This window comes from Eurosta solidaginis, chromosome 4, assembly GCF_040869045.1.
Source record: "Eurosta solidaginis isolate ZX-2024a chromosome 4, ASM4086904v1, whole genome shotgun sequence".
Classification (NCBI taxonomy): Eukaryota; Metazoa; Arthropoda; class Insecta; order Diptera; family Tephritidae; genus Eurosta; species Eurosta solidaginis.
In genome coordinates, this window is record NC_090322.1 from 55400014 (window position 1) to 55427168 (window position 27155).

Consider the following 27155-nt stretch of genomic DNA (forward strand, 5'->3'; position numbering starts at 1 on the left):
GGGGTTCCATTTCAGGCCCAATAACCTGATCTAGTGCTCTTTGAAACGTTGCGGTGCAGAGTGTAGGCCGAAAGGCATAACGCGTCACTGGAATAATCCGCGTCCCGGTACTGTGAAAGCTGTGTAGGGCCGGCTCTTGGGCTCCAGTGGTATTTGCCAGTAGCCGTTCTTCAAGTCCAAGCTGCCGATGTACTTCGCGCGTCGTAGTTTGTCCAGGATGTGTTGTATTCTGGGTAAGGGGTATGCGTTGGGTACGGATCGGGCGTTGAGCTGCCGATAGTCCACGCATAACCTCCACTTCCCGTTTTTCTTCTTGGCCAGTACGATCGGTGCGCTGTGTGGGCTACAGGATGGCTCGATGCATCCTTTCTAGAGCAATTCGTCAACTTCGCTGTTGATGATTGTCTGCATGGCATGGTTTTTGGCAGGAGGTCCACGTTTAGCGCGTATACTTCGGCTAACTTCTCTAACCGTTCGATGAACGCTAACGGGTTCCGTCCACCTTCATACTTTACGGACCCCTTTCTTACCTGGTCGGTGATGGGCGCGAACACCACAGTCTGTGCTTGAGTTACCTGACATGTATAGTTCATGGCTGGTGCCGTCATTCCCGCTGGTAAGTACGGTTGCGTGGGTTGAGATGTGCCGGTTGATGATGCCGTAATTTCTGATGGTACGTGCTGTTGTGTGGGTACTGTACTCCTGGTAGGTGCCTGAGATGTACCGTTGGGTGGTACCGCTATTCCTGATGGTAAGTACTGTTGTGTGGGTACTGTATTCCTGGGAGGGAACGCGAATTGAGTTTGTTCTACTGTTGTAACGGCGACCTTCGGTGTGCCTCCTCCGTTCGACGGAGTCGGTGTCTTAATCCCTCATTTAAGTCGCTCATGTGCGTAGTTTCCTTGTAGGTGGCTTGTAGGGATAAAAAATTTTGCGTGGATTTCCGAGTCCGTATTTGTCTTTGAGGCCAGTGCTGCTATGCGCTTTCGGATTTCTCGGGTGGTACCTGTCTGCTCAATACCCAATTCCTGTGTGATGGATATCAGCTGCTCCTTTGAAACTGTGTCTAACCACGTGGTATCGATCTGGCCGACCATTTTGTGGTTAGGTTTCTCGTCAGGAATGTTCCTTCTGACGTGGTAACGATTTGCAGGGTCCCTGCTCGGGCGCCAATTGTAACGAAGCTTTTTCGTCCCGGCGCTTCTTCAATAAGTGTTAGGGGTATACTCGCCGTGTCCAAGGTTCGCTTACAATAGATTTGTAAATTTGGGACACCGTGCAAATCGTTTTCATATAAATTCACTTTATTTCTCTAATTCTATATATGTATGTACACTATAATTAAAATGAAAAATTTTACGTAATCAAAAGAGAAATATTTGTTGTTTTCGTTTCTCTGTATGCTTGCTCTATACTGCGTGGTGGGCCAACGGTACTCGTGTCCCGTTATGACGCCTCGATGGTCGTTGTTTGTGTGTGTGTAAATGTGTTTTGTGACGCCCTGCGTCGGCGTGCGTGTCCCGCTAGGAACGTCCCGTTAGGACACCCGGCTGGTTGTTGCCTGAGTGCGTGTAAAACGTGTTTCTGTGACGCCTTGCGTTGGCGTGTATGTACGCAACCCTAGTGTGGTTGACGTCGTGTGTTTGCGTGACTCTGCTGTGGTCACTGTAGTATGTGTGCGTAGTGCTGTTGTGGCCGGCGTGGTGCGGTGACCAACGTAATGTGCTTGCGTAGCGCTGTTGTGGCCCGCGTCGTATGTTGGCGCTTGCGGTCAGCGTAGTGGGTTGGCGCAATGCTGTGGCCAACGTCGTATGTTTGCGGAGTGATGTGGTCCACGTAATATGTTAGCATGGTGCGGTCGCGGTCAGCGTAGTGGCTGGCGTAATGCTGTGGCCGACGTAGTGTGTGTGCGATTGTGGCCGGGGTAGTGGATTGGCGTAATGCTATGGCCAACGTAGTATGTTTGCGATTGTGACCAGCGTGGTAGTTTGGCTGGCGAATGTCACCTGATCGCGGGGCGCGTCACGTGGTGGTGCCGTTGCTCACGAGGTCTCAAGCGGTGTTTGGTGGTATAACCGACACATTCACCACTTGAGGCCACGACTCACTCCTGTGAAGCGACCTGTCCGCATGGTAGAACCGACAACTTCAAGGAACGCTCCACAAGTAGCTATGGTCACGACCACAGCTCCGTGCTTCGGCACGAGGGTAACTCTGGTACAGTTGACGTAGTAGGTTTGCGTAACTTTGCTGTGTCAACGCAGTATATTATCGGGGCGCTGTCGTGGTCAGCGTAGTAGATCGGCGCAGTACTGAAGCCAACGTAGTGTATTAGCTATGGTGCTGTTGCGGCTAGCGTAGTAGGTTGGCGTAATGGTATGGCCAGCGTATATATTAGCTATGATGCTGTTGCGGCTAGCGTTGTATGTTTGCGTAGTGTTGCTGCGGCCAACGTATATGCTTGCGTAGCGCTGTTTGTGGCGCTGTTACTGTCGGCGCAGGCCGGCGGACGCTGCCTGTTTGCGGGTGCGCGTTACTGTGGTAGTGCCGTTGCTGGCGAAGTCTCAAGCGGTGTTTGGTGGTATAACCGACACATTCACCACTTGAGGCCACGACTTACTCCTGTGAAACGACCTGTCCGCATGGTAGAACCGACAATTTCAAGGGACGCTCCACAAGTAGCTCTGGTCACGGCCACAGCTCCGTGCTAACTAACTTCTGTCCTGCTGTGTTGCTCCTTTTATTGCTTTGTTTGTTATTGCTGGCTCAAATGGTTGCGTTGCCATGGTTGCTGTTCGATGTTGCGAACGCTCGTTGCGTTGCTGAGATTTGTTAGTTTGTTGTGTTGGCATTAAAGTGTTGTGCTTGCCCGTTGTGTTGCTGAGACTTGTTGGCTGGTCTGCTGCTATAGCCTTTTGTGAGTGGCTGTTGTGTCAATGCTGTATTGAACTTGTTGATTGGTCTGTTGCTATAGCCTTTTGTGACTGGCTGTTGTGTTAGTGCTGTATCGAATTTGATGTGGGGTCGCTTTGTGTGGGTCAAATTAATGGTGTTATATTTAGTCCTCACATACTTTATTTTTTTCTTTAATTTTCATTTAATTTAATAAACTCTGCTTTCTTCCCCTTTACATAATTTTTTTATATTTTTATTTCATTTTTTATGAAGGTATCCTCAATTCTTTTCGAAATTTTCGTTTTGTGTCACACTTACATATTACATATGTATTTATATAAAATTAAACTCGGCACAGCGCCAATTGCATACGTAACGGGTGGTGTGAAATGGGCTAAATTCCTTTAGCACATTTCTTCGTTTTTAACTAAAAATTCGCGTTTTTTGAATTATGACGCTATTGAAGTAAATGGGCGATATATGCATATGTACTTTATATGGGTGATATAGGCCTACTGGGGAACCGAGCACAAAAACCTAACTTCGGTAGCGCGCCAACGGCGTACCTCCCGGGTGGTGTGGAAAAGGCAAATTTTCAATTCAATTTCAAGTCATTTCACCATAATTCTATGTCGATATCGTTTGATTTTACGTATTTTTTATATTTTTGTTTAAAGAGCTCCATACCAAAACGTTATAATTACATTTGAAAAGTTTGTAGAAAATTTAAGAAAATGCAAGCAAAAAGTATAACGTCTTAGGTCAAATTCAAAATTTTAATGAGAAATTTAAGTAAGTTAGACCAGTTTGCTATATTTCCACTCACTGCTCAACTATTAATGTATTATTGCACTACCCCCAACACTGGATGCATTGACTGAGTTGAAAAAAATACAAGTTGGTCGAATTTCGACCACAGGCGATACTAGTATAATTTATAATATTGAAAGCATAAACGAAATAAGTCTTACATTTAACCACAATTTGGCCACTTGCTTGAAGCGCAGGAAAGTTACCTTGTAGACGGGTATTGAGGAACAAAAAAAATTTTATTTGACGGGGAACCGGAGTTTCGACTTTGGAAAATGCTCAAATGAACCGAATCGGCTTTCCATAGCTCGGAGAGATCCTTCTCCGTTCTGACTGAGCTGGCGGTTTTGCTTAACGTGATTTTGCAAAGCCGTATACGCTTTGCAGGAGAACCAAATTCAGACAAAGTTACATATAGGCAGCTCCTTTTCGACCTGTCGAAGGCGGCTTTAAAATCGATTATGTTGTTTTTGCTGTTGTAGCGATAATTACATTCCCGGTGGCCTTGGGGAGTTTTATCGATGTTGATGGTCCTTTGCCGGATGCAGATCCGGTACGTTATGGTACCAAGCCCGACCATCTCGGGAACGATTTGTTATGACCACATGCGACCTTCTAGGCCATCCCTAGATCCATGAGGAGTTCGGGGTCGAAAGAGCCCCGGCCGTTAATGAAACAGGATTCGCCACGGATATGTGAGGACAGTTGGATTTGGAGAAGCTATATATTGCGTTGGCAACCCCTTGAATCTATTTGGTATTTTAGTTGCCTCTTACGACAGACATACCTACCGCTGGTATATTCTGACCACCTAACCCGCTGGGGGAGCTCAAGTTCCTCGCACTCATGCCTTTCTGCTTCTGTCTTTTTATTTCTCCAAAGGTGTCTCATTCCTCTTTTCAACTCGCGGTAGCGCTTACACTCTTTTTGTTGCGTGCGCTTTTAACATAGCTTCCTTTCTTTCGGTTCCAACACGGTATTCTTCATCCTACCAGTTGTTGGTCGCCGGCAGCCATTTTTTCCTCGGCGGGGATACGAAGTGCTATATAGATATGCTCCCACTGCCCCTGTCTTTCCTAGGGTTGACTTGTGCTCTCAGAGAGCAGGTGTGATAGTCGAGTTGCGAAGGCTTTGGCAGTCTGTTGTGGTCGCAGTCTTTCGACGTCTAACTTTTCTTATGATTTTCATTGCTTGCTCTAGCCGCTACTTGATGTTTGGTTCTCGAATCGTGCACACATCTAAAACAATGGAGGCATGACGTCCGTCTATCACAACGATCGGGGGTTAGCCATGGGAGGTTTCGTTGCGCAGTCCGAACTTTCCGACACTGGGGCCAAAAACACCTTTTCACACCCTAGCGTTAAAGTTACCAAGCACGACTTTTTTTATCATGGCGTCATTCACCACATCGTTTTTCTCCGTCGGCTAATGGGCGCAGATGAAAAATACATTTAAAAAATTTGATTTTATGCTGATAGTGCCTCTCTCGTACCACAATCCGGCATTGCAGCCACGCTAATTTGCAAGGCGACCCCAGTAAATGTCACAATTTTTAATTGCGTTTCTTCCTTGCTTCGTCCATCGCGTTTCTTGGATGGCGGTAAGTTCGGCTTTCACGAGAACATCAACCAGCCGTGCATCGGCACCAATCCCATTAAGGGAACGGACATTCCAGGTGCAGGCCCTTAAATCTTAAGCCTTCAAATGTTTGCCGAGGTCGTTATCGGAAAAGGGGTTCTCTTTATCCGATGCTTTTCTAGGATCTTCATTGGAGTGTGATTTCACGTAGCGGGTCCCAAGTGCAGCGCACAGCGGGGATGAGGCATTTACAATACACGCTTGTATAGCTAGTTGCTTTATCTAAGACAGACCACTGTTTGCAGCCCGACTTTATGATGCTTCGACGCTGATGAAGTCCTCCAGTTTGCACTTTCTGGAGTAACGCGATGGCCTAGTGACGAGTTGTCGCCTTCTCATATGAGCTCACCACCAAACGGATGTTCAGTGGCTACCCAGAGGATACTTGGCCGCAAGCAACCGGAAGTAGTGAGCTTTTTGAACCGCAGGCAAAAGAATCACCCTGGCCATTCCCTGGTGAATGGCGATCGCTTACCCCACTTATGAGGACTTCGGCATACGGCTCCACTCTCCACAGAAAACTCACTTACAATATCTTTTCGATCTGATTATGGAAAAAAGTTAAATATAAAATATATATTTTATGTATTCAAAAAGTTCACCACACTGTCGGGGACAGATTTGTTTGTAACTAAAACTCAGTTTTAACATTCACATGTCCCATTTATGCATTTTAAATACAAATTTGCGTAGAAAACGTTGATGCTGTAGAAAATTTTTAGACACATGGGTTTTGTTTGTTGTTGTTTAAAGTACAGCTGTAAACGCAATGCCCTGCTGCCGCGAAATAAGCGCGACGAACTTCGCCTTGTCAAAAACAGAGTTCCGTAATTACGTGAAGGTGAACACAATGAAAGCGAAGAACGAAACATGGCAAGGGTTGCTGCTATTCACTTGGTCTTAAAAAATTGTTTGCTTTTTACATATAAGTTTTAATTTTACTGCCAAAAGACGTTCAAAAAAATTGAGAGAGATATCGAATGGCGTGTTTCGGCAGGGCCGCAGAGAGCCGAGCCAGGCCCCTGGGGCAGTTCAGTTTACGGGCCCCCCTAAAAAATAAACTCAATCCAGTAAAAAAAAAAATTACATAACGTCACCCACTAGCCAGAAGCATGAATGTGGAATTTTTCCGATTTTGTGTTATAGGCATCGTTATATTACCCTTTAGATTCTCTAGGTTCTACTTAAATCTAGAGCTTCCTACGCACATGGAAACCCCAATAATTTGCAGTGCCATTTTCATGAATGTACAATTCAATCACACAAAGTTGAGCCAGAAAAATGGATGTAGCATATTCATGTAGCACATTCACGTTTCTGGCTGGCATCAAGTTAATGATTTTCCTGTTTGTATGACACATTCGTTGATATGGCTAAACAATTTTTGAAAAATAGTAAGAACAGCACACATTCGTATGTTCGAATGTTCCGGTATACGTGCCTGAATGTTGGGCACCAACTCGTAACTCACCAAATATTTTCGAGGTTCACACACAATTGTATTACAATTTTTTTTATTTATAATTATTTTACTCAGGGAGCTATAAAACTACCCATTCGATATATATGCTAGTTGAGATACACAAAAGATGAGCTGTATGAGGTATTCTTCATAAAAAATTAAGATGAAGATGAAGAATTTTTAATAGCTGAATATACGAAAAAAAGATAGTTGTTTAATTGAAGACACACCGATTTATTGGAAGCGGTTGCCTCTTCTCGAATCAAAACTAAAATACTTGAAAAAATTATATGAAAAACTGGTTATATCAAAAGAATATCATGGTTGGTTGGTTGGTTGGTTGGTTGGAGTGGCGAGTCCCAATTGACTCCAATTAGCGCTCATGCGCCGTTTTGATACCACAAACTCGTAAGTTAACCAATGAAAGGGTGTTGTAAGAAGACTAATAAACATTTTCACGCGTCTCAGGGAAAACCCATCCCCCTATATCCATCCCGTGGAGTTTATAAATTTGAGAAGCTCTCCCGGCCTAACATCCTTGAGTTCTGGGAGGCTTTCGAAAAAGGGATTTCCAAGAAACTTTATTCTGCTTCGACAGTGTGCTGGGCATTCGGACAGCAGATGCTCAACCGTTTCCCTCGCCTCCGGACGCTTGCAGCTGCGACAGGAGGTATTGTGTTCCAGTCCCATCCGTGCCGAATGTACCGCAATTATCCAATGCCCCGTGAGCACCGCAAGTACTCTGGATATATCCCTTCTGTTCATCTTAAGGACTGCTGCCGATCGTTTTTCGCTATATGATGGCCACATGCTCTTATAAACTCTACAGGTCCGCAGCCTATTCCACCTATTGTTGGCCTCACTCAACCAGTGCTGGGAGATGCGACCCTTGATGAGTCCCAGGGGTGCAAGGACCTCCTTCGCTTCTGAGACATCAGTCTCGTTACCCTGCATGTTTCGATGCCCCGGCACCCATATCAGGGTAACGATCTGCCGGCTCTCCAGAATCATGGCGCTCTCCCTACACTGCCCAACCAGGTTTGATGATATCGTCTCTGACCCGAGGGTCCCAAAAGCCGCCTGGCTATCGGAGAAAATGGCCATTTATTTATTTATTTAGTCTAGTAACAAATGTTTAGTACAGACACTTATGACTAAATAACAGAAACCAGCTAAAATTAAGCTATGGAAAACATTAGCAAAAAGAATTTATATTATTACAGATTAAGTAATTTTTTAGTTTAAGTTGAAAAGCGTATTTTGAGTCCGAGAAATCAATATCCAAAACATTTGAGAAGTAATTAATTTCTGATAGGGCTCTGTTAATAGGCGCTTTTGAGTTATAAACAGTTCTACTCAGCCCTATGAAAAAGATTTAAAAGCGGCGGAGGTTTCTACAGGGAGTATTTAAGCATAGTTTTTCAAGAAGCAACGCGCAGTCAATTTTGCCCGTGAAAAGATCGAATATGAACAAGAGGCCAAACGAATTCTGCGGTTGTTTAGGGATAGTAAGGATAATAGTTGGCATCGAGTCTTATAGGACGGGATCTGCTCAGAGAATCGTAATGAAGTAAGCGCGAAGCGCATAAAGATTTTTTGAACCCGCTCCAGGCGGTTGATGTGAACTGCGTGGTAAGGCCGCCAAATGAAAGCCGCATACTCAAGTTTGGACCGCACAAAGGAAATATATAAAACTTTGAGTGTGTAGGGGTTATAGAAGTTTGCCGAATGGCGTCTGACAAATGCAAGTATTGAAAGCGCATTAGAAATTGTGAAACTGACGTGAGTGTTAAAATTAAACTTTGAGTCGAAGTATACACCCAAGTCTTTAACTTCAAGAGTCGTTTGAATAAAAGTGTCTGCAATATGATAGGAGGTATGAAGTGGCCTCAGCAGTTTACCATACGTCACAGTGTGGCACTTACTTATATTAAGGAAAAGACGGTTCTTAACGCACCAGACATAAAGCTTATTAATCTCAGATTGAATAACAATGACATCATTATAACAACTGATCTCAGAATAGATCATCAGCATAAAGCAGAAATTTGGTAGATGAGAAGAAGAACTAATGTCATTAATGAACAAGATAAATAGTAAAGGGCTCAGAATACTACCCTGGGGCACTCCAGAGGTGGGCAAAAATGGTTTCGAATAAGCACCCTCAATATTTACAACATTACTTCTGTTGTGCAGGTAAGATTTAATCCACTGTAGAAACGTAGAGTGGAACCATTAACAAGCTAATTTCGCAATTAAAATTTTATGAGAAATTTTATCGAATGCCTTGGAGAAGTCTAAGTATATTGTATCAACCTGAAAACCCCGCCTAAAGGCCGCGTAGCAATCCTCAGAAAAGACAGCGAGGTTCGTTATTGTGGATCTGGCCGGGACAAAACCATGTTGATTGGCGCAAATCAGGTGCTTAATACTAAAACAAAGCTTGTTTTTGACAACACATTCAAAAAGCTTCGAAGTTGTTGACAATTTAGAAATAGGCCTGTAATTAGAACAGTTACTTTTGTTGCCAGACTTAAAAATGGGAGTGACGGATGCTTGTTTCCAGTCATCAATAAAATACCCGATGCCAATGATTTATTGAATATAATCATTAACGGTCGTATTAGCGAAGGACAACTTTTTAAAATTAGTAGCTTCCACAGTTAAATCATTATCTGTGATAAAGTTTGCCGAGAAGAAGTCAGCAAAGAGATTAGCAGCCTCATTAACAGAGTTGGCAATAATATTATTGTAGCATACTGATTTCGGTATGCTAGATACGCTCTTCATGGATTTTATGTAATTCCAAAAGTTCTTCGGATTGCTCTTGATGTTTACCTCAAAATTTCTAACGTACTTAGCATATAAAGACTTATTAAGATTGTTAAATTTTTTCTTATAAACAATAAACAAATCATAAAATCGACGCTGATTAGTAATCTTATATTTTTTAAAGAACTTGTTTCTCAAATTTTTTAGATACTTGAGCTCACTATTGTGCCAGGGAGATTTATAAATTTTCTTTTTATATACCGGCACGACTTTTTCGCAAATTTTATGAATTTCATTTTTAAATACATTGAAAGACTTTCCAACTTCACTTTCGCCAAACATAGCATCCCAATCAACTCCACGTAAAGCAGAATTTAAACGATTAAAATCACATTACATGATCCGACTACTTTTAATTTTTTTGTATAGATGTGTTAACAAAAAATTAGATCAGTTTTTAAAGTTTTTATTGCGCCAGAAAAATGAATGTGCTAAATCTCGGAAAATAGAAGGGATGCGAGCAGAGGAATTATCTCAGTTGAAAGAGCATAGTGTGAATATAATATATAGATACACTTTGCATTTGAAACTAATTCTACTAATTTTGAGGGAGCAATAAACATTTAAACTCGATTTCCCAACATTTTCATTTGGCACATTCATGCTTCTGGCAAGCGGGCGACGATAACATACATACATTTTTCAATTCACATTGTCAGTTTTATTTCATGTGAAATAAGATTTACTGAAGCACTTACGTAAATGAAATGTTAGATTTCATTGCTTACATTAACTTTTTCTAAATATGTACATTTTAAGAGCTTGGATCAGCCAAGGAAAACCTTCCGTGCTTTCTGGTCTGCGAATATGGAAATTACCTATTCAAAACTAATGCTTCGAGCAAGGCTGGACTCCAATGCCAATGTTTCAAGGCTTGTCAAGCGAGTTTGTCTCATAGTAGAACGTAAGAATTTTTCACGCGAGACAATAGACTAATGAACGCTCTCCTTCAGCCACACTGACTGGAAGTGTGCAAAATATTCTTAATGCTATGCAGATGTTAGGAAATAATACTTCCATCTTCAAATCATGAAATTTGTTCAGAAGTTAAAATGGTGGCAGCGAATCACATCCCAAATTTGCTAAGTGGATGGCTTTGATGTAAGCTTATCCACGACATACTCATATGTTTGCACAAATTTGCGCTTCGCAAAACACGTCAAGTGAAAAACGTTTATCTAACTTAAAATTACATTTTCTTTCGAATTTGACTATATCCCATAGTATTTGATCGGATGCTTATGATTTTAGTTTAGTGATTTTCAATTTTAAAACAATTTTTTGTAGCAACAAAATATATATGTACCTATGAAATCCTAGTTAGAGTACTGTCAATACTGCCTTGCCGGGCCCCCAAAAACCTTTCGGGCCCCAGGGCAATTGCCGGAAAATCGTTCCAATATACATCATTTATCCACCCTGGCGGAAAATCAACAAAACAAAATAAATGTACCTCTTTAATGAAAGTGTTGTAATTGGGGCTCTTAAAAATATTCGATTAATTCGATTGATAGAGTTTCGATTTGAGATTTTTACACGATTTTTAATCGAATTTCACTATTCGAATATTTGATTTGTTTAGATTATTCGAATAAACGCAACTCAACGATTATTCGATTTTGAAAATCGAGGCTCAATTTTGTATGAAGTGTCTATACAAAAAAGTTACATATACGCAGTGCTCATTTTTTTTATTGGACGCTAGGGTAGCGCACTACCCTCAAGTGGCCCAATGAAACCAGGCTAATCCTGTTAAAGTGTCCGCACCCCGTGGGACCAACGTTAGGCATAACGTCACGAGGGGGAAGGCGATTTAGTCGCCACTACTTCGTATGCGCATTTCTCTGCGCTGCCTTTCAGCATGCATCAATTTCGTTATTACTATAAAGGCCATCTTGCTCACAGCAGTCCAACAATCTATTTGTCCGCACATTCGTGGAACTAAATTCATAATGGAAGGCTCTTCTCCAAAAAACTTTATACAGAGAGTCTTTCGCTGTGAAGACGAGGGCAGTGAAACATTACATGTTCTGCACTTTCAAATTCGCAGGGACAGTGTGGAGAGAAAGGATCCTCCTCTAACCCACGCTTATGTAGATATTCCTTGTGCCCCCTCAATATATGTGAGAGGTGGTAATTTAGTACGCCGTGTTTTCGCTCGTACCATTCCGCTATATTCTGAACTAGCATGAAGGTCCAACGCCCTTTTCTGGATTCTTCCCACCGTTCTTGCGACCTAACTATTGTTCGTGACCTTGCGCTTTTCTTAGCATCTTCAGATGGTCGGCTGATTCCAATGCCATACAGAAAGGCCATTTCACCTGAGAGGAGATATACTGGGATTTTCCGGAATAAAACATGGATCGCGTCGTCGGACACCGTCCGATAAGCACATGCTATTCGTATAGCAGTAATGCGGTACGCTGCTAGAATATCTTTCTTTTCGAAAAAATCATTCTTTTGGCAGAAATTTCAAAAAATGGTCAAAATTATAAATTTTTTTTAATTTTGGAGCCTATTTGGGGTTATCGCAACTATGTTTAACTTCAAACAAAGAGTGAACGTTGACAATTTTCCTACGTATCATGCCTGTTCTTTCTACGATCAAAAGTGCGCTCGAAATCGACCGAGATGGGATGAGTGATAATGGATGGGACTTTTGAACACCTACATATGTCTCGAAATAATTGTCAGAAACTCAAAAAAATGTATCTCATATTTATGTTCGTCTTGGCTACAGAAACAAATGAGTAAAGCATTTAAATACAATTTTAGACCACCCCGTATAGATCAAAAAGGATTAAATTTAAATCCCCCAAATTAATTACAAAAATATACGAGGGTTTCGGTTTCACAGATTTGTTAAAACTAGTTTCTTAACTACTTTCAGAGTGTTTCTCGATAATTTGAGAAATATTACGGCACATTTTTGGGATTTTTCGGCTTTACTTATTAAGGGATTAATTTAAGGACTATGAAATACCAGTCATGTTCGACATTATTTATGATTTTTATTACGGTATTATTTTAAACAGTTTTAAACTAGTTCAGATCCGCCAATCCTTAAATTTTTCCAAAAATAGTCTTGGCCTACCATTAAATAATAACGAAAATAGTAGCAAGTTAAGCCGGGCACGTCAGTGCATCGGTCCTGTATGCAGCATTACAGCGACAGTGTTTTATTGGAGACAACATAATTGCAACCTGATATATCTTTTGATGAAATAAGCCTTATATGATGCAAGTGGGAAGAAATTAGTAATTAAGCTATTTTGGGGACTGTTTCGGGGGCCTTCTGGGCCATTTCTATATACTTTGGAGGTTCAAAATAGTCGCCACAGTCATCGTAAAATCATCCCGGAAGGACACCGAAATAAGTCAAAAGATCATACCTAAAAGAACCATAAGTAGACCCTGAAGTGATTCCAAATTATGCTCTAATGATCTCGAAATGAGCTAGAAGTACACTGAAATAGTTCCAAGATCATCACGAAATAATAACAAATTGATCCCGTAATGACTGCGGTAGGCCACAGAAAAAGGTCCCAAGATCATAAGGAATGTCCACATATTGACGTAGAAATTACCGAGAGCCCCCAAATCGTCCCCAAATGATCCCTAAATAGCCATAGAATGATCTTAAAACTTGCTCGAAATAGCCCATAAAACGATCCCTATCCCGAAGTGATACGTAAATGATACCCCGAAGTGATACCTAAATGACCCCGGGAGAACACTAAAACTATCCCCAAGATCGTCATGAATTAAGCACAAATTATCGTGGAAGAACCACGAAATAGCCCGAAAATAATCCCAAAATAGCTTCACTGTTCTCCGAAAATAATCCCTAAAAGTGACCAAAATGATCCCGAAATGATTACGGAAGACAATGTCCCACCTACCCTACAGCTTTGCCCCAAAAAGCATATCGTTTGTATTTATTCATTTACTATTTCCTGCCTTCTAAAACACGACGTAGATCATAGCACCGTAGATCATAGAGAACTCCCTTCACTTATGCAATGGTTCTACTCTATTTATATTTAGAGCCAGAGCTGTAGCAAAGCGTTTTTTCGCTACTACACAAACATTGGTTTAAAATGAAAAATATCGCTTAAAATTTACCTATGTAGTATATGGTCGGTCCAATGCCAAAGAAACGAATGTGCATATTTGATGTGTTGAGAAAAACGCGTAAGACATTGTTAAAAAAAGAGATTTAATTAATAGAGATTTAATTTTGGTTTTTCCAACCACTATTGGAAGGTTTACTTTTGTAAACCACTAAGTAATGTTAACTGAAAAATGATTTTTAAATTTTTTTGTAAAAAAATGCACATTTATTGTTTTGGCTTTACAAAATTTGGCATATATAATAATTCGTTTAAACAGAAATGGCACATTCGTATTTAATTAGCGAGCTTTGCTCATATTGCTTTATAAAATGGTTTTTGTAATTGACAGCGGAAGTATTAAAAACAAATACTGTAAGAATCCGAACAAATGTTACTAAGCTTTCAAAAGCGCGCCTTAAAATCATATCCACACCATTAGGAATAAACTACATACAGAGTGTATGTGCCTACATGGTGATCAAAAGGAATATAAACAAAAAGGCAACTCTTAGAGACCAATTGTACAGCGAACAACGGGGCATTCATATGGCTTAGCAGCTAAAGGCTTGCACTGATATGAATGTTGGAGATTCGAGTTCAACGCTCAGCTCCCGAAAAGCTAGCTGATGAAGAAGTGAAATTCAGAAACATGTCCTAGTAACCATCGTCGTTTGTAAACTTACAATTTTTCTCTAATATCAATTACAAAAACCATGGCACATTCGTTTCTTTGGCATTCTACCGACGATATTATAACATTCGAATAATCGTCCAGAAGCGAGTATTCGAATAATCGACGATGAGTTATTATTCGAATTATCGACGATATCATCGAGTTCTGAAAATCGAGCGTTCGATTTATCGAATATCACGAGCTCTAGTTGTAATATTAATGTTCGCCTACCGGGTTAAGATTCCAAACGTCCTTCGATACAGCTCTTAAAATTTGGGGTGTGTTTTAGCAGTCAAGTGCTTAATCAAAACATTAAAGTCTTAGTTGTTTCCATATTTATTTCTGTATATGGCCGCTGTGAATAAAATCGTCAGAAAATTTCGCCCGGTATTGTGTTTTGAGTAGGCAAAATATCTGTGGTCACAAGGAATAACAACACAACTCCATTTTTGGCCAAATTATTATCATGGTTGGATTCTCCTTATTCGATTTCATATTTTGTCAAAATGTTGTGAAGATCACTCCAATAGTTAACGAGATATTAAGAAAAGGCAAACAGCTCAAGTCAAATTTATTGCAGTTTGCAATTAGAAATTTATGTTATAATTCGATTAGAATTCTTACCCATTTCTCTATATGGAGAACAAAGTCCGTTTGTTGTCGAGAATGCTATAATTCTCGACAGTTTCACAAATCCGTTTCTAGCCTTCTACCTTAGAGAAATAAATTAGAATTCGAATCGCTTTCCAACTGTTCTATAACATAAGAGTTTGTCGGGTAGTTCCCAGATTTCGAGGCAGCAACTAAGCTTAATTCTAGAAAACTTCTAGTATTTGCCAAGAGGACGGAGTTCGTCTATAACATAAGTCCTGGTTATAATTGGGGTTCTTCCGCTTGGTAACATTATTGACACATGCAGTCCTTATCATCGTACTGTGCAAATTTAGTTATTTTTCTCTAATATCAATAACAAGGAAAACTTGTATAAGACAATATGAGCCTGTCTCGCTAATTAAATGCTTATTTTGTTTTTATTTTCAGAACGAATCTAAACCTGTAACTAAAGAAATTAAAATAACGGACACCATTTTAAACGTTGCGCAATGCATTCTTTTATCTGCAACATATAAAGAGTATACATGCCTTTGGAATGAACAAGATATTGCGTATAGATTCAAAAATAGACGTAACGATGCATTTAAGTCTGTACGTGAGAATTTCAATGAAAAGAGTGGCTTGCATCTAACAGAACATGAGTTTGAAAGAGAAGTACTCCGATTACGAAAAATTTGTACTTATGAAAAGAAGCAAAAAATCGTGTGCAAGAAAAAAAACATTGAGTATAAGTCATCCTGCGCATATTACGATCACCTGGAATATCTCGAAGTTGATGTAGCACCTTTTGTGTGCTCAATATGTGGAGAACAATATCCTGCCCTAGGTAAACTGAAAGTGCACGTGGCATCACATGATGGCTCGTTACCATTTAAATGTAATATTTGTGGGCATGGTTTTCAATTAGGATGCAATTTGACGACGCATTTGCGGCGGCATGCACAAGATTACACATACTATTGTGAGGTGTGCAATAAAGGCTGGGCAACATCAACAGATAAAAAAATGCATATGCGTATACACACGGGCGAAAAACCATATGTTTGCTATACATGTGGTTCAAGTTTTGCGACAGCGTCACGTTTAGCCGAACACATAAGAACAAGACACAAACAACGCAGATGCTATAAGTGTGAAATTTGTTCGAAAGCATTTTATACTTCAAAAGTGTTAAATGAGCACAAAAAAAGTCACTTAAATGTGCGTGAGCATGTATGTGAAATATGTGAAAAGGCATTTAAAAGTGATAAACATCTCAAACAACATAAGCGCATACACGACAGTGAAAAACGGTGTATTTGTAAGATTTGTGGAAAACGTTTTGCCCAATCTGCTGGTCTTTGTGCGCATATGAAGGCACACGGTGCACGAACGACAAAAAATGATATCGACAACAATTAGAGTAAAAATATAATATAAGTAAGAACTGATACAGAAAATTCTATAAATTCGGAGCCCCTACATGTTTTTAGTAATGACAAAGTACGCTTTGTATACACTATTTTTGAATTGGTGTTTCACGATATTTTTAAGAATATATAAACTTCTAAAGTCAAGCCTTCAATAACGAGAAAAATATATATTACTGAAGAGCTAGTTAGGCTGGGTGCAGGTTTGTCTAAATTGCTACCTAACTTGAGAAAAAACCTAAATCACTAGAAGACAAACTTTTACTTTTATATACTTTTCAACCAAGGCGAATTCAGTACCAGGTGTTGTTATCCCAACAGCTGATTGCTTCTCTTTAATATTTTCCATGCAACGCCTTGTACAACAATGTGTCAGTTAATGGAAGTCAATGAACATTTTCTTTTGAATTGACATTCCTCTGCACGACCAATTGATTGAATTCACCTTCTATGGATTCGCCTTGCTTTTCAACCAACTCTGTGTAGCGGCCGGCCGGCCGTTGTTTACGAATTTTTGTAATTAAAATATAAGTAACTTCCCGATAAGCTACAAGCTTGAAACTCGGAATACAGTTCAGAACCCGATGAAAATGCAATAATAAGAAAAAACTCCTATAGGTGGCGCTCGGATCGAAAAAATTGCCGCTAGGTGGCGCACGGATCGAGATATTCAAAAAAATCGTATTTGTGGTCCGATTTGGCTCATATTTGGAACACATAGTACATTCATGAAAAATTTTAGTTAAACGGTTTTATTGAAAACAATAGTTACATTAACTAATAATCCCACTAAAAGATAGAAAATAATTAGGTAGGCTTTTATTTAATTGTCTGATCAACGCCCTAGATTGATGAGGAGTGTGGTGACTAGTACCTAATACCTTCCTAATTATTTTCTACCTTTTAGTATTATTATTACTTAATGTAAGAATTGTTTTCAATAAAACTGTTTAGCTAAATAAAACTGTTTAACCAAGGCGGCCGCCGTGGTGTGATGGTAACGTGCTCCGCCTATCACACCGAAGATCCTGGGTTCACGCCCCGGAAAAAGCAACATCAAAAACTTTAGAAACAGGTTTTTTTAATTAGAAGAAAATTTTTCTAAGCGGGGTCGCCCCTATCAGGGTTTGGCAAGCACTCCGAATGTATTTCTGCCATGAAAAGCTCTCAGTGAAAACTCTTCTGCCTTGCAGATGCCGTTCGGAGTCGGCATAAAACAAGTAGGTCCCATCCCGCCAATTTGTAGGAAAAAATAGGAGCACGACGCAAATTGGAAGAGAAGCTCGGCCCTTGATCCCTTCGGAGGTTATCGCGCCTTATATTTATTTATTTATTTTTAATTTTTTTTTTAACTATTTTATTCAGTTTTAAATGCATATGAAATTGGCATCTGCATACAAATATAATACCCCACATATAGCCAAGACCGCGATGGTTAGTGATGTGGTCGGTGTGGCGATCGATTGGTATATACGGTGCCAATTAGTTGAGTTTTTGCGGTGAAACCAAATCGCCATACGATGATGGAAAATTTTACAGAAGTAGTCACTAACCGGCCAAAAATGTGTAAGTAGTGGCATGCTTATTGTCAGCCACATAATTTTGCCCTTGATAATGGCAGACCCCCCTCAAGATGTGGTCCACGACGCTCGGCGAAAAAGGCCATGCCCATCTAAAGCATGCATATCTGCATATTGTAAATACAATAAAAGTTTCAACGCGTAATTTTTTGTATTATTTCCCATGCTTACACAATTTAGGTTATCAAATGTACTCGCACAGTTTTTTGAGCTCTGTACCTAAATTGTATCAGTGCTGGAAATTTCCATTAGAAGGTTAGCTTAGGTATCTACCTAAAATTTAGGCTAACTCGCACCCAGCCTAAAAACAAGTTTGGACGAATAATCCCAGTGTTAGTGATAAAATGTTGGCGAAAGTCACAGGATCATCCTATGACACTGCCCGAAGAACGGTTGTGAGCTTTACCAAAAATGGCTTAGTGAGCACAGGTCAAGAAGTGGCCACCGAAAGCGATTAGCGACCTCCAGTTGGAGAATAATGTTTTATCTCTAACTAGGAAAGTACGATCCATGTTAACAAGAGATGTTGCCAAAATAGCCAAAATCACACATGTGCAAGTCACACGAATCAAGCCCCCCCAGCGGGTTAGGGGATCAGAATATACCCGCGGTAGGTATCCCTGTCGTAAGAGGCGACTAAAATACCAGATTGAAGGGGTTGTGTAGCGCAACCCTTCAGGTTGCCAGCGCAATATATAGCTTCTCCAAACCCAATTGTCAATCTCACCTATCCGCGGCGAATCCTGTTTCACTAACAGATGAGGCTCTGACGACCCCAAGTTCCTCATGGAACTTGGGGGTGGGGAGGGAGGGAATGGCCTGAAGGTTTAATGTGGCCGCATAAATCGTTCCCGAGATGGTCGGGCTAGCACCTTTATGGTGCTATGGTACCGGAGCCTACCGGATCTGTATCCGGCAAAGGACCATCACATCGATAACACTCCCCAAAGCCTTCGGGGAGCAACCTTATCGCTACAGAAACAACAACAACAACACGAATCAAGCAGGTAAATGGTATTACAACGTAAAAAACAGACGTCTGATGAGAGAAAAACTTTCGAAAATAATGAAACCAGCAAAAACCATTTTAGAAGTAAAAATATTGTGGTAAACAGTATCGTTAAAAGTGACAAAACCGTGGTTAAAAACCTGATGTCGGGTATATCCAGAAAAGTTCGGTCATACGGACGTCAAATAAATTGATAAAATTTCTTTACCTGTCATTGGTAAAAATATGTGTTTTCATGCTAATAAAAACAAAGTAAAAATTACAATTCGTATGATGCTTAGATTTAGAATTACATCTACAAATTTGCATATAGGTATTCGCACTTGTAAACTTCATATACATATGTGTATCTCCAATACCCACGAAAGTTAGTGGAAATTCTGTTATTGTAGTGAAGCGAATTTTGGGAAATTGTTGATTATTCTGCACCTTCTGTCATCGTTCGAATCGCTGAATAGTCGAAAAAATAATGCAAATTTCCGCTGCAGCAAAATGTTCTTTATTTACGACACTACTATGGTAGAAGTACCATACAATTAAATTACTCGAGTATCTCATGTATGACGTTTCAAAATCAATCTGATTCACTATTCCTTACCTTGCGCTGCTGTTATACTCTCAGTTGCCTTTTCTGAACAGCCTTCTCGAATTGTTGCTTATTTATTTCTCACATCTGTATCTCATATACATCATGTCATCTAGGTATATGCGTGTGTATGTTATTACTCACGTAATAACTTCTACAATTTTTGCTGCTGTTTACATGTGGAATACTTATAGCCGCGCTATCGAAAGCTTAGTAACATTAGGTTTATAGCAGTGCTTTTATTTTAGTAACCATCCCCGTTTGTAAACTTTGTAATTTTTCTCTAATATCAATAACAAAAGAAATTGTATAAAGCAATATGCGCATGCCTAGCTAATTAAATGCAGAAATTAACAATCAACTCAAAATAAAACTTGAGCTATTAATTCAGAATAAGAAAACATCTAAAAATATTATCTAAAAAAATTCAGCGGGGGTAGTTAAATAAACGATAAATCTAGATCTGAGCCTTGAGAACAAAATTCTATGGAATAAATATCCAACCAACTTGTCCTTTACGACATATGTATAACACTGTGGAACAAATTTCCACTTTTAAAAATTTCCAGGAAATGTTTATCATATTAGATGTAATTTTGTGCGCTGATTTCATAAATCATTTTACTTTTTTTTTTGTAACAGCTATAGTTTTCGAGATATTTTCGACTATCCGAAAACTTATCCCGCAGGAGTAGAAAAGTGCAAAAACAAAAAATGCAACAATTTACAAAAGCAAACCTCAATTTTTTTAATACTTCATTTATTAAGAATTGGTTTTTGTATTTGTTGTTTCATTTAACGAAAATTAAAAAAAACCTACAAGAATGTCAATAACAAGGACTCAGCGAAAGTGATCGACATTATTTTGTTTTTGTTCTTAAACTTTCGTTAAATTAAACAACAAATACAAAAACAAAGGCCCCTAATCATAGTCGCTGACAAAAATACTCTTTAGTTAAAATCTTGCTTAAATTAAAAATGGGATTTAAAATTTTGGTCTATCATAGACATATTAAACACAGTCAGGGCCGTAGAGAGAAAATCCGGGGCCGGGACTAAAAATTTACGGGCCCCCTATAAAAAATCCACTAATACATTTGATTAACTTGAATTAATGACGTCTCATTCATGAATCATTATTAATGGATTACATTAAAAAAATGTTTGCCACATCAACTAAATGATTTTTAGACTAAGAGCTGACAATAAAATTAACACAGAATATTTACTATTTATACTATTTTATTGTAACAAAGAAATAAAATTCACTTTTAACAGCCACATATTGTTTCTAATAATATTTTCTAGTTATTTGGTAAAATTTTAATACATTTCTGATAAATTTAATGATGATTATAAATTTTAATTATTTAATATAGAAAGTTCGGATATCAAAGAGTGGTTTTTCTTGCTTTTTTCGAGGCAAAATTATTTAGAATAATATCAAAATTTAACTGTCTTGCCAAAACCGATTCAACACAAGGCGTGGCAAGTCCTGAAACTCGCTCTTGAGATGAACACGATCTATGAAAGTTTTTGATTCTTGAAAGGACGCTGAAGGAACGTTCTGCACTTGCTACAGTGACAGGTATAGTTCAAAAGATACGCAAAGCAACACAAATGTTGGGAAAAATCGTATACAGATTTTGAACATATGTAGATGGCATTTAGCAATTCCAATAGTGACAGATCTTTATCAAAATTTGCTTCGTAAATGTGTTTCAAGTGAATTATTTCGCATTCAAAGCTTTGAGGACCGTCCGACTTGTATTTTCGGAAAAATTTTGCTGCGCTCGCCCGAACCATAGTTTCCATGTCTTCAAATTGCCACAAAAATAAAAACGTTTCTCTCAATCTTCTCATAGCTGCAAATCGTTCAATAATGCTAGTGATTACCGAATCAACGATCACCAGGAATGTATTGTTTTTAAAATCAGACTCTGGATCATCCGTAATCATCTCATTTAAATTATCTTCAGAACGTTTTTTTGGGTTTTCTCTTTCGAATGTCCGGAAAGTTTGGCGAGATGTTCAATTGAATAGCAACTGTTTTGCATTCGTTTAAAATTGGTTCCTGATCAACTTCAAATCAGCTAATAAGGCATCTAGATGTCGGACCTCAATATCTATGATGGCATATCGAGCTTGGAGTACGACGTTTCTTTCATTAATGGTAGTCAGTATTTTGAACCAAATTGAGGACAGCAAGATACATTCGAACTTCTTGATGTACTTGAGAATGCCGGTAACATCTCCGTATGCTTGTGCAGTCAAATTTAGCTTAAGTAATGCCTTTAGTGCCTGTGTTAATCCTGGAACATGGTTTCCGATTGGTCTGGTTGCCTTAATTCTAGCCGACCACCTAGTGTCTGAAAGACTGTGAGGAGAGCTTGGTACATGTTTTTTTTTTTGAGGATGCCCCATCGTTGTAGTAAAACATTTTTGTACAACTCCGAAGAAAGTAATTGCAGCCGTACAACGTTCTGCAGCATCAACACCACATAAATTGAAACTGTGGGTTCCACAAGGCGAGTAATCAACATTCGAGTTTTTGTCGAGAATGTGACGTTGTGCTCCGTTGTAAGCTCCTTTCATATTGGCGCCGTTATCGTACCCTTGCGTACGACAATCTTTTAATGGGATTTCATGTTTACCTAGAGTATGGCAACTTAAATCCGCGATTTCCTTACCAGTTTTTTGGTTACAATCCACGAAAGCCAAAAACCGTTCTTGAATTGTAAAATTTTTTGCTTTCGAATTGAAATGGAGTTAGCGCAAAATTAACGTAGTCAACGTGGCTAGCATCAGGCATAGCATCAACGATAATAGCAAAATACTTGGCTTTCTTGCCTTGATCTAATATAGTTTTCCTCACGTGCTTTGCACAAATTTCTATAATCTCGTTCTGAATGTCTGGGGAAAGGTAGTGAACTTTAAACGTTTGTGCTGCTGTTGTAAAAAACTAACTTTCTCCAAATGATCTCTAAATATCGGATCATATTGGCTTATGAGGTCTTAGAATCCCAAAAAATTTCCATCGTTTCGTTCACCAAGATATATACTTTCGCCTTTGAAAGGCCTCTTTCACCCAAAAATAAAATAGTGTCCAAAATTCTATATAATATTTCTTTCCACTTTTGACTTTCAGTGATTAGCTGTTCATTGATAAGTGTATCAATTGTAGCCTCCTTTTGAATTACATTTTGTAAAGATCGCCACTGAATATAACATTTACGCCCCGATTCTAGTGTGGTAACAACATTCTTTACCACGGTAACGAAATCATGTGGAAACTTTTACACCCTTTTGGTATTCTATCCGCGAAAGTAGCCGGATAATTTTTTACCCACAAAAGTAGGTGGTTACATCGAAATAACCAAACAACAGCTGTTGTTTAGAAAAAGGCAAAACTGAAAAATAAAGAATTGTAAGCGCAAATAAGTAAAGATAATAGTAAAAAAGTGTTGCCTCTTGCTATATATTATATATTTGTTTACATTATGTACTTTCACAGAATAAATTACAATACAACTATGTAAAATCTTATGCATGCATGTACATATATACACATCGTCTCGTTTATTTGTTAACCTCGTATCTACGAGTGACACATTTTCGGTAAAGCCATGGCGGAACCATACAAGGTGGCAGCATGGTGACATACCTACAAACATAAATAAAAATTCCATGTACTTTGTTTTTGTAAATTCGATGGACGAATGTCAAAATCGAACTGCGCCGGAAGTTGATGTATCAAATCAAATAAAAAAGTTTATATTCAGCTGTCGCATGCTGTCACTTTGTACCGTTCCGCCATGGATAAAGCGAAGAAAACCAACTTTTAAATTTCACCACAAATAAAAGAACTGGTAACGATTTTCGGTTACATAATGTTCTGGGGACTATTTTACCGGTAACGCTCAGAATCGGCCCGTTAATGTAATCTTGAGTATTTTCGTGTGATGGCAGTTTATCGTATAGCTTCTTCCATGCCTGGAATTTCGAATATCCGCAGAACAAATTTTAGGTCGATTTAAAGTATTGGTGCTTAAAAGGCGACATGGTAGGCAATAAAAAGCATTGTTACTGGCACTCCACACTAACCAGACACGCTCCAGTTTCTCTTCATTTGGCAAGATTCTGTTTAACAACGAGGTAGGAAATACCTCGTCATGACATTTACGTGGAAAAATAACAGGACACTTTCGATGACCTCGAGGAATTAGTTAACAAAACTTCTGCAGATCGCAAAAACTCATTATTCATGGTACCGATATCGAAGTCGTTTAAATAATCTGAACTTTGATACAGAGTTCGTGGTATTGTTGGAAGACTTTTTGAAGATGAACCTTCATCAGTGTCACCACGAAAACTTTACGATTTCGGATTCATGTAAACATACATTTTTGTTTGATGTTTTTATTGTCTCCTAAGGCCCAGACAAAAAACCATTATCAATATTCGTTGCTTTTGACATTCGGCTTGAAATTTGCACATAGAAAACTAAAGACTCTACTGAATTAAAAAAAATGTCTTAGTACCTCTAAATCGCGGGCCCCTTGAGAAACACATTTTTGTTTGATGTTTTTATTGTTTCCCCAGGCCCAGGCAAAAATCATTATCAATATTCGTTGCTTTTGAAATTCGGCTTGAAATTTGCACATGGAAAACTAAAGACTCTCCTGAATTTAAAAAAAAATGTCTTAGTACCTCTAAATCGGGGGCCCCTGAGAAACCCGGGGCTCTATTTAAAAGTTATTAGCAAACGTTTAATAAAAATTCGCTGTTTTTTATCAGCCGTCAATTTAAAATTGAGTGCACAATCTATTAATTGAACATGAACATACTTATTTGAAGAAAATTTACTTAATTTCGTTCTTAAAAAATTATTTAAATCTCACATAAGCAAATAGGTAGTTAAAGCGGATTTGGGCTCCTTAAAGCAAAGGAATCAACAAGGCTATTCACTCATATACTCGTATTCATGTTGAATAGTTTATATTGTTTGTAAGAATGTTGTAAAGAAAAGTTGTTTGCATTAAAACAGATGTGACGACCAAAATGATGCAAACCTTAAATGTTAGGTGGCCCTAACCGTTAAAGCCGTTTATTTGATAGACCGGAATAAGGATAAGTCTAACCTCGATACTAATAAGTACGCAGGACATTCAACGATAATCAGGTTAAATGTTAGGTTTGTCTTCGCAAAGTCAGCATAAATAAAGGGAGTTTAGTATAGTTTTCCATAGGAAAGAAGTGACCTAGAATGTTGAGCCATTGCACATGGATCTGCAAAGTGTAAGTCCCTTTTAGATTAGAAAATCATTGAACTCAAGTCGATCATGTCATAGACTAAGAGGGTGATAAAGGAGGGAAGTAGTACAACAGCGCCCGTATCTAGCAGTCCTTAAAATTTTTGTTGCTAATTCTTGTTATATTCCGTGTTTTATTTCACGCTTTCTTTTAAGAGGAATTGGCAAATGTAAAGGGGAATAGAAGTCACAAAAGGAAATGCCAGCAGAATTGAATTCAAGAATTCTTTAATGTAATTCAATAGTTGAAATTGTTCTTTTATTAATAGATATTCACAAAAAGCCGAATAATTACCCTCAAACGGCTGCGAAATTTGTGAAAATTGTATCAGCGCAAAGCGCCTTTTTAGTTAATTCTTTTCTGTGTACAACAATATCACCAAAATTACATCAATCACATGAATGTCTTAAACTTTTTTTTGCAATAATATCTTGACAGAGTAAAAGTATTACTCTACCGCCTTCGGATTATTGCTTCCGAAATTAAAACGCGACATGTATTAAAAATCGACGCCTGTGGCAAATAATTCCTTTAATTGAATATTTATTTCTAAATTTAATGCCAAAATCAGTATAGGATGGTACTTTTTGCTCAAAAGATACTAAAATATCAAAATTCACAAATATCTATGAATGCGGAAGTCTTAATTAAAGATTTCGTATATGTGGAGCCAAGTAACCATTGCACATTTTAAAATTGTGTAATTTTCGTCAGAAAAATATTAATACGCATTCTAGGTATAATAAATTAGTTCCTGACGTATATTTGCTTGTCGGGGAAGCCTTTTTTCACTTTCATTTAAGTTCATCGCGTTTAAATAGCAAAATTGCTTAATTTCTAGCAACTTTTGACAGCAGACCACCAACTTAAAACCTATTTTAAAAAATTAAGATCGCGCTCATGTCATTTTAAATTTAAAATACTTTTTTATAGATAAAATAGTGCTTAAGTGGACTATAATAGACTTAAAATGATAATTAATTTAGAACCATGTTAAACCAATAAAACTATTTTATTTCTACTATGACTACGGACCAAATAGTTTAAAATGAAAATTAAATTGAAGTATGGTCTTTCGCGTTTGCGCTTTTCAATTACTGTTCTTTCCAATTGGCTATGACTAAGAGTATTTATTAAAATATGCGGAATTCACTTTTCGTTTAAGTAAAGTAGAGCTATCCGACTTCGTGGTTACAATCGAATGAATATTTCTTTTTCTTTTTTGTTTCACACCTCAACATAAGTGCTTGCAAGTTAGCAGTATGTTTTTAACTTAATCGAATAGCGTTGCCAGATAGTCTGACTTATTTCGTACTAAAACGTTATATTTAGTACTCCTACATTATTGTGTTTTCTTATAACATCTCCAAATTTTTTCGTCACTTTTATTTTAAAATTAATACAATTAATTCTGATTCTAACAATGGCGACAAAAAGACGGCGTTGTATGAATGATGCAGATAGTTCCTTCAAAAAGTTTCGTAAAGTCATCAGGGACTTTGTTAAACCAGGATATTATAATTACTTTGGAGTGAAAATTTAAAAGCAGGTATTTTCGATGGCCCCCAGATAAGACAGCTGATCAAAGACCTAGATTTTATTGGGTCGATGAACGAGCTTGAAAAAAGTCTTGGAAATCTTTCGTTTTGGTAGTGCGAAATTTCCTTGGAAACCAAAAATCTGCGAATTATGAGCAATTGGTAAACGATATGCTGTGTAATGTGAAAGAGCTAGGCTGTAACATGAGCATTAAGATTCATTATTTGCACAGCCATTTAAATCGGTTTCCCAAGAATCTTGGAGATTATAGTGAAGAGCAGGGTGAAAGATTTCACCAGGATATTCGTGTTATGGAAGAGCGATACCAAAGAAAATGGGAGACGCATATGATGGCCGATTACTGCTGGAGTCTTTGTCGGGATCTTGAACAAGACCCACAGGCAAGAAAGTCTTATAATATATGATATGTGGTAAATCATTAAAATTGAGTATGTAAAAATTCTCATTTTTGTAAGAATTTAACACCTATACGAAAATTAAAAACTAGAGCTGTTAGAAAGAAGCAAATCATTATACTACCTTTACATTGTGACGAATATTACCATCTCTAAGGTTATTAAATAAAGGCACAACAACATTTAAGCAAGCTACATAAACACATTAGGGGGACGTATATAACCGTATAAATGCCTTATAAAGTGTGTAAACGCATAAATTT

General features: G+C 38.5%; 1 protein-coding gene across 2 annotated transcripts in view; it reads left to right on the forward strand.

Moving 5' to 3' along the window:
* The window catches only part of LOC137249795 (myoneurin-like), a 111609-nt gene extending 90592 nt beyond the window's left edge, over positions 1-21017 (forward strand). The window contains exon 4 of one of the 2 annotated variants that reach the window (XM_067781709.1): positions 15467-21017. In XM_067781709.1, the coding sequence (XP_067637810.1) occupies positions 15467-16441 (975 nt within the window). In that variant the 3' untranslated portion in view covers positions 16442-21017. The remainder of the gene's footprint in view (positions 1-15466) is intronic. The other variant, XM_067781708.1, reaches the window with a different exon arrangement.
* The last annotated feature ends 6138 nt before the right edge of the window (positions 21018-27155 follow it).